Source organism: Euleptes europaea, chromosome 4 (assembly GCF_029931775.1).
Source record: "Euleptes europaea isolate rEulEur1 chromosome 4, rEulEur1.hap1, whole genome shotgun sequence".
Taxonomy (NCBI): Eukaryota; Metazoa; Chordata; class Lepidosauria; order Squamata; family Sphaerodactylidae; genus Euleptes; species Euleptes europaea.
In genome coordinates, this window is record NC_079315.1 from 66,405,049 (window position 1) to 66,420,765 (window position 15,717).

At 39.5% G+C, this 15,717-nt stretch overlaps 1 protein-coding gene across 3 annotated transcripts in view; it reads right to left on the bottom strand.

Annotated features, from left to right (window-relative positions):
* Window positions 1-263: 263 nt before the first annotated feature.
* PRDM6 (PR/SET domain 6) overlaps window positions 264-15,717 on the bottom strand; it is a 107,287-nt gene continuing 91,833 nt past the window's right edge. For 2 of the 3 annotated variants that reach the window (XM_056848013.1, XM_056848012.1), the window contains 2 exons: window positions 13,158-13,334; window positions 264-1,057 (listed from right to left, as the gene is read on the bottom strand). In XM_056848013.1, the coding sequence (XP_056703991.1) occupies window positions 943-1,057; window positions 13,158-13,334 (292 nt within the window). In that variant the 3' untranslated portion in view covers window positions 264-942. The remainder of the gene's footprint in view (window positions 1,058-13,157; window positions 13,335-15,717) is intronic. The other variant, XM_056848014.1, reaches the window with a different exon arrangement.

Genomic DNA, 15,717 nt, shown 5'->3' on the forward strand with positions numbered 1-15,717 from the left:
GGATAAATGCTTAAATGCTATTTAAAATGTTAAATGTGGATAATTCTGTTTTACTAATTTTACTGATACTGCCATCAAATACTTTTTTTTTTGCTATCCGACTTCTAACATTTATGTTTTCAAACATGATACTTTTAGATAAGTATGCCACTGTTTCACTGAAACTGTTGTTCATCATGTGAATGATATGTTCTACATGTTCAGATGCTTTCCTTACTGGTACTTTTACAATATATACACCTACAGATATATAGAGGACCAAGTTTATTTAACATTTCTGGGATCTTCTGGGCCAATACGACACTGGGTAATGAAAACATTTATACAAAAAAAAGTGCACAAAATGTGATTTTTGAAACCATGGGAATGAAATGTCCATCAGCTGGAGGAGGTCTGACACCAACACAAAGATGGTCCTGAATTGTCTTCTCTGTCTTGCCATTTAAATACAACATTTTTTTTTAATTACAGACACATCCAGAGCAGCGCGACCCAATAAAGCCCAGCCAGGACGGAGTATACCTGGGTCCACTGAGTCATGCTAAAGAAAAAGGTGCAACAATAAACAAGTTCATGTGCATTCTTAGTCATAGCTACGGGTAAAAGAACCCTTGATATCTGTTGCTTTGGTATTAAATAACAATTATAAAAGCTTTTAGAAATAAAGCAATACTTGGTGGGATGGGGACTAGAAATGCTAGCTGGCCCTAGTTTCTTGTCCATTGAAATCAGTCTCATTCCTAGTCATAAATAAATAATCTCTTTCCTGGTTTCACTTCCACACCAGGATCAATATCTCTTAACATCTTACTTATTTTATTACTGCTCTTGGTTTTCTGGGACTGATTGAAAGTTGCTCAGAGGAAATCTTTGGTTTTGCTTAAGTGTCCGTGACATTTAATCATGACTTTCCTTGCAGTTTAATTCCAACCAGTCAATCAGTTAATCCACTTCAATTGATTCTGTGCTCTCTGTTATTGGCTTGCACTCATTGGGCATCCTCTGGTGTCGACTCAGCTGGGTGGCTTGTGTGAAGCTTCTCTCACACCTCTCGCACCTGGGAAAGGCAAGAGAGAAAATTGAGACTGGGGAGCTGCTCCTGGGGGGCGAAGGGCTTTGTCTTATCCTGCCTAATCAGAACAGACACTCAAAAGTGGCTTCAGATTTTACCGGCTCAAGAGGTTTAATTGGTGGCTACTTCTAAGGCCTTGATGCCTATGATGGGACAGGGCCTGTCTGATTCAGAACAGAGGGATCTGTCAATAGACAGGGGGAAGGTGATTTCTCCAGAGAGGCCTGTCCTGCTGCAGCTCTGATCACTGTCAGTTCAAATAGATAAAGAACAAAAAGAGATTTTTAGGAGTGAGCCATCAAAGAAGAAGCTTGTCTGCAGTTTTCTGCTCTGAAACCCCTAGGAGAAATTGATGACAAATAGAATTTCACCTCCTGCTAATTTAAAATCAGGAGTGCTACCTATTGGAGCAATTGTGAAGCCATGAAGCAATAATCACTTTGATTTGCTGCAATCGAAAACTTCTATACTTGTTGGAGATTAATATGCAGATGTCTTTTCAAAACAGGGTGCAGGAAGCATCAGTGATTGTTTAAACAATTTTAAAAAAATGTATTGGACAATAGAGAAACCGAAAAGTTCAGCAGTGTTATGTTCTGTTGATATCCTACCTCCACTGGTTTGAACTGCATCGCAAGACCATGAATCATTAAAATGTAGGCCCTCTGCAAGGACTGTCACAGGGATGTGTGTGATTCAAAATGAGACACCTGTTCCTAGCTCACATTTATTTAAGTAATTTCTGCCCCGCATTCTTAAGCTGAAGTTCAAAAGACTTACAACAATATAATCAATTAAACAATTAGCTGAGAAACAATAAAAGCCAGCACAATAAAGTTACTGCAAAAATTCCAATAAAATTAACAATAGAGAGACACAGTAAAAAATCAGCAATGACGCTGTACATGATCCTTGACTAAATCCAGTCATTTTATGAACACCCAGAAGAGTAAAAGCAGAATAACCAACAAATGCAATAAGCAGTTGCAGAGTTTAAAACAACAAAACAAAACAGAGCACAGCAGCATTATAATTTCGGTGAAAAATACAGAGCAAGCAGTTGAGAAAATAAAAATCTTTACCTGACACCTCCCTACAACTTAAGCCCATTGCCAGGTAGGGCACCATCAAAGAGAAAGATGTATCTTTGGTCCCTCATCTCTAAAATTGAGGACATATAGCACAGGGTGTTTGGGAAAGATCTCACTTCTGGGCAGGTTCAGATGGTTTCAGATAGTCCCTAGGGATCGGCATTTGATACAAACTAATAAACAAATGCCCATACACTTTCCAGCTTTGATAATATCATGAATTCAAAGTTTATTTTAAAAAATAGTAAAATTAATATTAGTGGTGGAAAGTGCTGATGAGCTGCAGCCAACTTATGGCAACCCTATAGGGTTTGCAAGGCAAGAGACATTCAGAGGTAGTTTGCCATTGGCTGACTCTATGTGGCAACCTGGACTTCCTCGGTGGTTTCCCATCCAATTGTTAACCAGGGCTGAGCCTGCTTATCTTCCAAGATCTGATGAGAGGGGGCTAGCCTGAGCTATCCAGGTCAGGGTGTAAGGGTCTGTAAGCTTTTGCTTTGTGTGCTCCCCCCCCTGGGCTCATAAAAGCAGTCCAGACCTTTTGCCTTTCTTTGGTTCAGGCGCTGCGTCCAGCAGGCCCCAGGTTGGAATGTCTCTTCCCACCGTCCACCTCCCTTGCTCTCTCCGACTCCCTCCCACCAGCTATGGCCTTGGTGTGTAGATAGCAATAACGAGCTTCCTGAGATCTTTGATGTTCCTGTACCATGCACAATTATCTCGTAGATTCCCATAACATGTATTTGACATCTGCTTCCCTGTAGGGGTTATAATTCTGTCTTTGTGAAATTGCTAGCACTTGCAACTTTGCCATTGTAGGGCCTATACTAACCTGAAGCTTCCAATAAAGTTCCTTGTTTCTGCATAACCGTCTGAGCAAGTGATTTTATGGAGTTTGCACAGGGAGGTTGGGAACCCTCACACAGGGCAAAATTAATTTCTCTTAATTTTGACACTTATGTGTTCTTGTAGAACTCATGAACACATACAAACACCTGAAGCTGCCTTATACTGAATCAGTATAATAACTGGTCTATCTAAATCAATAGTGTTTACTGACTGGCAGTGGTTCTCCTCAGAGTCTCACGTAAAGGACTTTCACATTGCCTATGTGACTTTTTTAATTGGAGATGCTGAGGGTGGACCCAGGGACCTTCTTCATGCAAAGAGGGTGCTCTAGCAGTGAGCCGTGGCTCTCCTCCCCTAAATGTGAGCAATACAATAGTAGTTAGAGAGATGAGATGGGAAGGGGAGAGAATTCATTTAGGCACTACTTACTGTGCCAGCTAGTGTTGTGACTGTTGTGGAGATTACTCCTACTACTGACCAGGCCAACTCAGGGACTGGTGGATAAAGAATCCCTGCCATACCATCCTATATCTGATACGTTGGCTTATGTGTCTGGAGCTTGTGCTTTGGTGCATCCTGGGAAAAGTAGATCCAGGCTGCTGGACAGTATTGTTCTGATGTATCAGAAAGAATGTCTGAGACACTGAGGAAAGTGGAAAGAAAGTGATGCTTGGCCAGTGGCAACATCCTGTCTGAACAGTAAATGGGGATCAAATGAGAAGAGGAAATGAAATGAAAATGTGTTAATTTAAAAACATATGTTTTTAAATGAAAAAGCTAAATAACAAAACAAATTTTGTATCTGATTAACAATCCTTTAAATACCTTGGTCCTAGGTGGTTTAGCACTTAAAAGTTAAGAATCAGGCTGGAGTTGTAACCAACAATGAACTGGCAGCCAGGGTAAGTCTTTTGATATTTGTGAGTACATTCCTTGTAATCCTTACGATCTCAAAGTTTGCGGCTGCATTTTGAATGAATTATAGTTTCCAAACCATATTCAAGGGCATCTCCAGGTAGAGTTACATTGCAGTAATCTAAACTGGACATGATTTTGACATGGTTAACTGTGGTGAGATCTCGCTTTTCAAGGAAGGTCTGCAACTTGAACACTAATTGAAGTTCACTAAGTGATAGGCGTCATACATAATTCTGAGAACTATCTGCAGTTACTAATCTAAAAGTACACCGAGGCAGTGTAGGAGTGCAGCACCTCTAGCACAGGCTGACTCCTCATTCCCAACTAGCCATATTATATCAGTATCATGACTTTTATAGATTGAATTTAGTTTACCCTTGCTTATCTAGCCCATCTACTCCCAGACACTTGTTCAGGACATTTACTGGCTAACCAGACTGCTGAAAATGAGAACAAGAATTGTATGTCATCAGCAAGGTGATAACCTACTCCCTCATATTTGTTTATAAAGAGATATTTGCAACCAAGCAATAGTAACTAATATCATTTCCCTCAGGAAATGGTTTCTGTGGGAAGTTTTCACATCCACCTACTTGAAGGCAATCATACCATCCCTGAAGGAGTGTTAACCCTTGCATAGAACAGTATAATTCTTTCTAAGATGGAATAAGCCAAGAGGTAAGCCACATCTCTTCAAGTAACTTCTCAGCAACCTCAGACCACAACTACAGTGCATCAACCATACCTAAACTGAACTCATTTTGAGACTGCCCAATAGAAATAAAGGCATTCAAGTTGGAATGGAAGCGAGTGATTTTATCTGTAAAATGTCCTGCAAATCAATCATAGCAGAATTACATTCTGCATTATGTGTGTTAGTATCAAAAGGATAATTCACAGTGGGTAGCCGTGTTAGTCTGTCTGCAGTAGTAGAAAAGGGCAAGAGTCTAGTAGCACCTTAAAGACTAACAAAAATATTTTCTGGCAGGGTATGAGCTTTCGTGAGCCACAGCTCACTGCTTCAGTATCAAAAGGAGTCTGACAAAGAAGAAGATCCTTCATCACTTAAGAAAAGCTGTGGTTGACAGCTTTGTGCAGATGCAGTGGAGGTAAAGAAATAACATTTATTTGTTGCCAGCATGGCCACAAAGTAGGCACAAAAGCATGTTCTGACCTGTCGGTCATGCCTTTCTAATTTTTTCTTTACTTGTAGTCAAACCACTGGCTGGTCTGCTTCATTAGCCTTAGCACCTCAGTATATCAAGGAGCAGGATGGGCTTTACTGAGTGGAAGAAGGTGTCCATGAGTGATTCTGAACTGTCTGGATCATCTCTGAATACCAAAGATCAACCAGAACTTTGAGAAGAGTGAAACAGACTCATCCAAATGAGAATAGACTCATCCAAATGAGAATAGACTCATCCAAACAAGTTTAGTTCTTTACCATCATGTGACTTCTTTATAACCATTTAGAACACCTGATGCCATACATATACATTTTGTACAGGTGCCATTAATTTCAAAGAGGTTTGTGAAGCAGAAGATTTAAGTAGACTGTACCGTCTAATTTTAATGTGATGTTTATAGAAATTATTTGGATTTCATTGATGCTGCATGATGCCTATGAATAGCGAATACAATTGCTCCGAAGGCATCCCTATGAACAATAAAGAGGCCCTTCAGTTTTAAACATTGTATAGCAGAGGACTTACTGAAGAACTACTGTATTTAATGAAAAGTAAGACAACCCCGAATGTAAGTTGATCCCCATCACTGGACATAACTTTAACTTGTATGCAAATGTAAGATGACTCCCTCTTTTTTTGATGCCGTACCTGAAAAAACAACAACACCTAGTCTTGCATTTGAGTTAATATTATAGCTTTTACCCAAGATATCACAGGGGCATTGATCAGCATACATAATCACAAAACATTATGAAGTACTTGTTAATTATTTTTAGGGAAATTATGGTTTGAGGAACATATGACTCAAATGTTATATAGTAATTCATCTCACCTGCGTTCCAGCCTAGGATGTCAAATTGTTTAAGTTGTGTTTCTTTGATTGTCTCTCTTGGAATATTTTAGCAGGTTGCTCTGCTGTTAAAAACTGCACTGTGATCTTGACAAATGTAAAATGTCAGCTCTAATGTATCAGACCTATCAGCTCAATGAGAATAACTCAGAAGTATTGATCACCTAATGATTTTTGGTGTATTCATTAACGTCTATGTGCAGATCTTCCCCTCTCCAGAGCTCCTGAAATGCTGATGACACATTAGTGTATTGCTGATTGTTTATTAGAAAACTGATTAGTTACTGGATTAGTGTGTCAAAATATACTACCTTTCACTGTTTGACAAACTTGCAAATTATGATTTTTTTTTATCATGGTAGCTCTGAAATCAATTCAGTTCTAGGATTAGCTAAAGCAACCTGAGTCACTGAACTCTACTTGTACTTGAAATTACCGTTACCTTATCTGTATTCCTACATCCTTAAATACATTCAACTTGTGCCAACTCTCATACATTTTAAAACAAAGAAGTCTCAACCACAGTCTATCACTCCTATGTAGCACTAGGGTGTAAATATAAATGTCACAACAATAACCTGTCTATCACTGTCTTAAAAGACAGGTTATTATTGCGACAATTTATTTAGACCCTAGTGCCACATAAAAGACATGACCATATCATCTGGAATTTAGGTAAGGGCCTTCCATGGTACAACTGATGTGTGAAAGAATTTTTGCGACTTTTCCTGTTAGCTTCCAGGCAGCATACGTAGGCTGCACTTTCCTGGGAGTTAGCCCTATTGAGTAACATAGGACCTCTGAATAAGCACCCTTACCACCACTCTCTTAATAAGACTTAAAGGCATGGGAACCACATGGGAGCTTTCTGAGCTATACCATAAATGCAGAGTAAAATCCACCACTATATGAGTTATAATGGTACTTGGAGCTGTGTACAACATTTTTCCGTTCATGCTGACCAAGCAACCTGGCCAGGCTGCCTAAGCAGTTTTATAGACAATGGGTAATCTCAGCTTTTATTTAAACTGCAGGCAAGGGCAAATGCTACATCTGGCATTGATATTACTTTTGAGAAGACCTAGTATATCTGTTTGTTACTAGTTTAATCCCGTCATCCACGCTGTATACTCTGGTGTATACATGGTTCATAGCTACATTTATTAATACAAATTCTTTGTATTTCTTGAACAATTATCATTATCTCACGCAAAACACTTTACATTTTACAACAGTAGCCTATATTTAAATATTTCACACTTTGTTTCTCACTGCATTCTCACTAATATTAATAAAGAAAGCAGGTGCTTGTTAATTCTATAAGCAACAATCCTCTGTTTGATTAATGCACATAGTTCAAAGCCAAATCAGTGTAATTCATATGGCTGCCATCCTGTATGGCTTAACACTTATTTTTATTAATGGAATTGTATTGGAGCTACACTAGACATTCTGGAAATAACAACAACAAAAAAGAACCAAATCCTTTAAAAAATGTAGTAATGACTCTAAATGGGGAAAGTTGTTGCTTTATTGGAAACATGACAAAAACAGGATGTTAAGGAGGGGATGTAAGTGGAGTCAACAAGGTTACACATAAGTAACACCTTAACATTAAAAGAAATCTATTTTCCATTTTGACCCGGAAGCCTCCACAATTAATTACTAAAATCTATTTACACAGCAACTACATAAAATCAATCTGGTTGCTGGCACTGTTTTTGGCTTTGCTTTCAATGGGTTATCTTAATCCAACATAATAGCTCAGTGGGTACCATTTCTTGACACTGCAGCATTGCATTGTATTTTTGGATTCAGACTAAGATGGACTTTGGGAAGCAGGACCTGCCTCCCTTTTGCTTGAATGCATGACACCTATGCTATGAAAGTTATGCAACCCTGGTGATTATAAGCAGCTTGTTTATGGGAACCCCTCATAGACTTTTGAGACTTAGAACATAAACTGCCAACTCAGAAAAATAGCTCAATGAGACCATGAAATAGGGGATTATAGCAGAAAAGACAAATCACTTTTATTCTTCCTGTGCTCCTCCATAGCAGAGGAACAAGTGTCTTGCATGTGCCATTGCCTGGGTTAGCGTTTCTTGGAAATTGTTGCTGGCAAAGTGTTAAGCAAACATCAATAAATTAAGATGCCCAGATGCTTATTATCTTACCCATGCCAGTTAAGAAGCCGAGGCTGCATTCCTCTGCACTTTTACTAGGGATGGGGGTCCCCACTGATCAGACTACATCAGTAAGTGGATCTTTTATGTACTTGAAACAGAGTCTGACAACAACTGACCAGTGACAACACTCTTATGATCAGTAGACTTGTCTATTTATTTTGTTATTAATTACAACAATTAAGAAAACGGGGTGTTTCATAATTATCATAATATAAAAGAAACAAATTAGCTATCTAAACATCTTATAATGAAAAAAATTCCACATGATTTTCGTTTTCCTCTATTCTTTCATTACTGCAGTCTTCCCTTTCTCTAACTCAACTGGTTTCACTTTTACAAGGCAGCCAGCATTTTCTTAACCACAGCATAATCTGTGTTCCTTAAGGGGACAAGGGAGAGAGAGAAGCTCTGGGTTTTATTTTGTTTTCTTCTCTTCTTTCATTATTGGGGTAGGACTTCTCGTTCCTCTCTCCTCCCAATGCCTGCCCTGCTCTGCCAAATCCCCCCTTGCAATGTGTACTCCCTTGCTTGTCTTCTGTTCTCCACACCTTATCTCCCATCCAAGCAAATCTACCTCCAGGTCATCCTGCTACTGCCTGCCTGTCCAATGCCTTGCCCTTCTTCTGCCACCAAATGCCCTTGCCTTGTCAGTCCACCTGTTTCTCATGCTGCTGTTCTTCAGACTACATGGCTGTAGTGCCAAATTCCCTCACTACACTCTAATGTCTCTGTTACTCTGTTTGGAAACTTTGCTACCAATAGCCCCAAAGATATTATGTTAAACATGGTGTCTTTTGTTACCTCAAAAATGGGGGCTCTTTTATCTGAAATTTGTCAAGATGGATGTCCTAAGGAAGAACTGCAATCCTTATGAGTTTTATCCAATTTGGATGGCAAACCATAAAGGTCTGTACTCAAGGGGAGTGTCTTCCATTGTAACCAATGGTAAGTGATAACAAAATAGAATTATGACAATGAAATAACAATGAAAGAAACAATAACAAAACCATACAAAACAACCTTTGGAAAAATTCATTTTTCTTTGGAGGTTTGAACTGAGCAAAACAAGGATACAAGAATACAAGCTGGGGGGAAGGAGTCAATTGCCACCAGCTTCACCCACCAAGGCTTTAGATATGCAAATGGTTGGCCTGGCAGACACAATGAGATGGCCCAGTCATACACATACAACCCCCCTCCAGCTAGACAGGTGGTATCTAGCAGGGAACAGAGATTTGGAGAACCAAGATCCTAGAAAGACTTCAGAAAAAAAATTATGGAGACTTCAAGAAAAACGTCTTTGACCTCGCCTGACCTAGTCAATTGGAGGAGAAAAAGAAACGATAAAACTCCTGGGAGTGAGGAGGAGGATCTTTTCTATTCTTATTCCGTTGACTCAGACAGAACTCTGATCTGAGGATTGTAGGCGGCAGCCGTTGCTATGTGTTGGCCTGCACATTTGAGCAGAGGCTTCAAGATAATGAGAACTTTTTAGAACAACTGTAACCTTTTACGCTAAGGAGCCTGCTTTATATTATGATCCAATACAGCATGTAGAGGGAGGGACAGAGGAATTATGTTTTAGCCTTTTCATTTGGATCCCTTGATTGTGCTGAGATTATGCATGTGCACATTTTCTTTTTAACAAATGCTTTATAACTTTTAATGCTGGTAGTGGTTTTCTGTACCACATTAGACCTCCATCATTACGGGCACGCTATTTTTAAAAGGAGCACCCAGGAAGGAGGGGGAAGTCAGTTGGTGAGTGGCTACTCCCTCAGTGGAGCATAAGGAATTAAGCTGTTCATGTGGTAAACAGATGTTGTAGTGGTAGATACAGAGGGGAGGCCTCAGAACAGGGAGAGGAAGCTGGCAGCTCTGGCCCTTTCTGTGAGCAATTCCTAAGGCCAGGTGGTGGTGGCAGCAGTTGAACTGAGAGGGGGAGAGAAAAGCCCAGGTGTTGGGAAAGCCAAGTGGATGGCACATGCCAGGTGGAGACCTCAGATGGCAACTGGTACCCAGACACCTCAGAAGGCACAGCAGAATAGGGCCTGCAGGTCAGAGTGGACTATTCCACCACATAACCCAATAATGAAACAGTCCTTTTTAGAATTAACAAAAATGAAAGAAACAAAAACTCCCATGCACAAGTCTAATAATCAGCAAAGCTGTCACTGTTTTTTAAATTGTGTTTGTTCTTATAGCAACTCAATGTTGGGTGCCTCATAGTTATCAGATTGGGACCTTACCACGAAAAATGTTGTCTTGCCAAAACTACACAATGAATCTATTATAGAGACAGGATTTGAAGGTGGATCCCATACATAAGTTCTACTGCTCATGAACTCTCAAGACATACCAATGCAGTGTAACCCCTAGATTAAATTGCAGTGTGCTCTACCTGGGGCTGCCCTTCAGATGTGCTTTGAAACTTCAATTGGTGCACAGTGCTGCAGCCAAGATTTTGACCGGTCAAAGCGACGATTTCATTCCAGTCTTAGCCCATCTACACTGGCTCTCAATCTGTTTCCAAGCAAAATTCAAGGTGCAGGTGATACAGACCTTTGAAGCCGTATATGGTTTGGGATCAGAATACTTGAAGGACTGCCCACTCCCTTATGAACATGCCCAACCACTAAGGCCATTGTCAAAGCCTAACTTTGGGTGCCCCCCGTCTGAGATTAGACAGGTGGCAAACTGGGAGAGGGCCTTCTTGGTCATGACATCAATATTCTGGAACTCTTTCCCCAGGGAGATTTGTCTGTCCCCTTCTGCTGCCATCTTCTGCAGCAGGTGAAGACTTGTTTTGTTTGGCATTCCTTCAGTGATCCCTCCTTCCTGCCCAATGTTTTAATTGTTGTTTTTATGTTGTTTTATATATTTTAGACTTCATTTTATTTATTTTAATGATGTGTTTTGTTTATCTCAATGGTTTTTACTATGTGATTTCATTACATATATTGTAATTTGTTAGCTGCCTTGGTGGCACTTATGAGCACAGAAAGGCAGGGTATACATTTTGTAAAATAAGTAAATACATAAATACCTTATCAATATATCTGGTTCTCAATATGGCTAACTCTGTGGATACTTAAATCCAGAGACTGGAATCTTGAATAAACAAGGAAGATCTTTCTACAAATCTGAAAAATTGGCCTGTGTTTGCAGAAAAATCTGAAATCTTAAAACAACATCGGAGGGTTAAAACACCCACAATAATACAAGCAGTGCCTGTAGCTTTAAGAAACTAATGTCCTCAGTGGTCATTGCTAGGCAACTACAACAGTATTGCCCGCCTTCTAGGCTTGGCTTCTATCAGTAAAAGGTGGAGGGAAGAGAAGGGCCCTTCCTAGGGCTGTTTTGGTCTTTGAGGGAGAATTCATTGGGGCCAGGCCTGCCAGCAAGCTTCTTAGGCCAATCACACCTTGGGCCTGTCACACACTCTCAGCCTAACCTAACTTGCAGAGTTGTTGTGAGGATAAAATGGATGAGAAGAGAACAATGTATGCTACTTTAGTTCTTCATTGTGAAGAAAAGCAGAGTATAAATGAAGTAAATTAATAAATAGAGCTGAAGATGAGAGGCAGATAAAAGGTTGATAGGTGGGTGGGAAGGAGAAAATGAAGCAAGGAAAGGTAATGATATTGAGTCTGCCAGGAGGAGGAAAAGAGGAAATAGTGGGGGGAGGAGGGTACAGGAAAAAATGAGGTGCTCTTGCACTCCTTGGCTTTTCCAATTTGCCCCTCTCCCTAAAGTAGCAGAATATATTAGTATACTATATACTATATTAGTATAGTAGCAGATATTAACTTTACTTATGCAATTATTTGGATATAGGAAACTAGTGATCTTTCATAGTCATGGAAAGTGCTGTCAAGTCACAGCCATAGGGTTTTCAAGGTGAGAGATGTTCAGAGGTAGTTTGGCATTGCCTGTCTCTCTGTAGCAACCTTGGACTTCCTTTGTGGTCTCTCATCTAGGTACTAACCAGGGCTGACCTGCTTAGCTTCTTAGATTTGACAAGATCTTTCATAGTAATCTGAAAGGGATCTTTCATAGTCAACCTGATTTACCTGTGCCTTGTATGCAGATTAGCATTAAGAAATGCATGAAAAATTTGCTCCTCAGCCATATTTTGTGAAATACCTAAGCATGCAACTACTTATATTTCAGACTGGAATCCAGCACTGCCAACTAGGACAGTGCATGAGAGGAATAAGTGGGATTTAGTCGTCCTGCAGGACAGAAATGTTTTAATAAATAAAAAAGAAATATGGTTAGGTTGAACTGTCAGTGTCTGAATTTTGCCAGGCTCAGTGACTTTTTTTCCCTGGTTCTGTTCAGAGACCTGCTACCAATTCTTCCCTTTTAGCCCTGCCATGAGTCAGAGAGAAACTGGGTTAAACCAGAGGCACATTGGCTTTAATTATACTCTAAAATATAGCATGTACATAGAATTTTTGCTTATTAAAATATTGCTAAATGACATGGCAATTTTAGCCATGTAGGTTGTTCTCAGAATATTATGTTTTGCAAAGCAACTACTCTTCTAGCATCTTCGTATTTTGGCATTCAACAGATGTGATTCTCTCACTTGCTGTTACACTGACCGAGCCATCTTTTCATTTGCCCAAATATATTTATACATTTACCGAACAGGTTTTGTTACTGAAAGTTGCTTTCGTAAAACAAGTGGGCTTTTTATTATTAGTTTACAGGTGTTTGGCATATCTACTTTATATCAGCATCATATGATCCTAGTGTCTTTCTGATTTTAGGGGGATATTTAGCAATCTGGATATAATCCTTGAAACCCCGATCCTGAATAAATGCCATTGAAAATGAGCAGGACTTGCTCAGGAGCAGTGCTTGTTGGATTGTAGGGTCCACCCTGTCTGGTATTCAGACCCTGAATTCCCAAAGGACCTATTCTAAGACTGGTATTTACTAACTTGTCCTGTCAGCTAATTCCCTTCCTGCTCATCTGATCCTTTGGTTACTTACTTAAAGGGCTTCTCCCCTGTGTGTGTCCGGATATGATTGTTGAGGGTAGTAGCACCAGCAAAGGCACGACCGCAATAGCCACACTTGAATGGTCTGTCACTGGAATGGGTGACTACGTGGTTCCGTAGCTCTGAAGGTTGGGAGAAGGACTGGGAGCAGTGTCCACACTGATAGGGCCTGCAGAAAATAGAAACACCCAATGTGATCACTACTTTCTTTATTGAAGCACATGGAAAATGTTTTGGGTGGTGCAGCCTAAATTCTGAATGCTAATTTCCAAAAAGGAATATAAGAATGGGCTTCCCTTCTGTTGCTCCAGTCTTTAAAAAAGCGAGAAAAAATTAAGTTATAAAAATGCTAGTGTAATGTCCCATACTTGAAAAGAAATAGTTCGTAAAGGGCCCCTCTGATAAATAATACCCCCAATGAACTGAGGTTTTATTATAAAGAACAAAACAAGATTCAAGTGGCCACCATCTCCAAAACCACCTAAAATTTCCACTATAATGGTTGTATTAACAAAGTCAGGTTCTTCCCACAGCACAAGCAACATACAAATTGTCATCTTGAATTCTTCTGAGGATATGAAATGCAATAACTGTATATGCTTAGAAGAATCCAGGATGCCCCCCCAGTTTATCAGACCAATGGCCCATTTCATACAGCATCCTGTTTCACTCAGAGATAATCAGATTCCCAAAGAAGGCATGCAAGAAGGGCATGGAGGCTAAGCCTCCCCCTGTTCTTGCTCACCAGCAATAATATCCAGAGGGTTCTGGATATGGCTGCCTCTGGATATGGAATATATGCCTCAATATAATATAATATCCCCTTTACATGCTGAAAATCATTGCTGCTTAGGGAATCCAGAGTCATATTAATAGAACTATGAAATTCTACTGTTCATTCATTTCATACTATCCAAACAAGAGCTTTGGGCATGCACTTAACACATCAGAAGCTGACCTTATTTATTGTATCTGTAGTGGACTTCTGGTTGAGCTCCTCTTTCAGTGTGTCAAGGAAAGGATGGGGACAAACGTATTTGGGATGTGGCTTTGCATAAAGAATGTCAAGCACAAGGCACACAAAAGACACTGCAGCTTTGAATGCTCAAGGCTACCCTAGGTCTATTTTCAAATATGCAACATGATTCAGGAGGCTTTCCCTTTTTTTAACATAACAGATACATTCTTACCCACCGCTATCTATAATAAAACATCTTCACAACATACAAGGTAAGCCCAATAAAGATTCTGTGGGTTTCTTTCCTTCCAAAGTTTACAAGAAAGTTTCAAATGCATTCCTTTTGAACTCTGCACTACAATCCAGTGGTAACTTGTTGATTAGAGTGTTGACTGACATCAGGGCTGAGACTAGCCAATATCATCTTGTTTGAATACACTCTTCTTTGGTGTCTCTTTTTTATGCTTGTTGGGAAGAGAAATATTGCATCCTTCTAACAATGTCTACTAGATGCCTTTATGTGTACATAACATTTGAATAGGAAATATATTCTAACAGTCCAACACACAGAGGCCCAAACAGTATGAATAAGAACCGAGTTAAAACCTGGGAAATGACCCCATTATCTGGCTCTAAATGCATAAAACCTTCTGAAATGTTACACCCATGCATAAATAGCTGATGGTTTCAGAGCCAGGACACATACATCAAGAGAACTGAAAAGGAAGTCATATTCTAGCTACCCTATGACATGTAGAAAGAGATCAGTGGCCTGGTTGGTCAATGTGTGAACAGACTGTTGGACTTGATGGGCCTTGCAGGGTGGCTTTTCTTATGTTCTTATCAGGAAGGGTACAGTATTATCTCAATCAGACTACTGAAGGTTAGATACAACAGAAGGCAACCTATAGGTATCCTGATCAGGTAATTCAAATTCATGTATTAATTAATGCTAATTTATGCAGCTGACCTGATCAGGAAGGACACAATATAGCCTTTTATGAAACATGATGCCTCATTATATTTGCTTCCTCAGTTCTCATGGAAATGTAATGTAGCCTCCGTACTAGTCTTTAGCCAAAACAGAACCAAATTGCATCGGTAATGCTCGGGGTTAATTTGCATAAATGAAATTCCTGACATATTCCTGGACTTGTTTGCAAAGGAAGAGAGGTTTTATTGTAAGGTATTTTGCTATGTTTCTGTTTCCTTTAGTGAGACTATTTACATTTAAATATGCTCTTTTCCCTCTTAATTTTCATATAGTTTCCGTCTAAAATGCTTGAAGAAAATTATTTCTTTGTGATATTAGAGTTTGTTATAATCACATAATCCATAATGTTGTAAGTTATGGAGAAAAATATAGTGGGTGAGCAACAAAATTGAAGGAAAGATGGAAGTAAGAGAACACATGAGGTACAATCCTAAACATATATATTGAGAAGTAAATCTATTTATTTCAATGGGGCTCACTCCCAGGTAAATGCATAAGCTTGTAGCCTAAGATGATTACACATGCTACAGAATTTCAGCAAAAGTGATAGAATCGTCCCACAGAAGAGTTGGTAAAAAAACCAATTTTATATTTATTTAT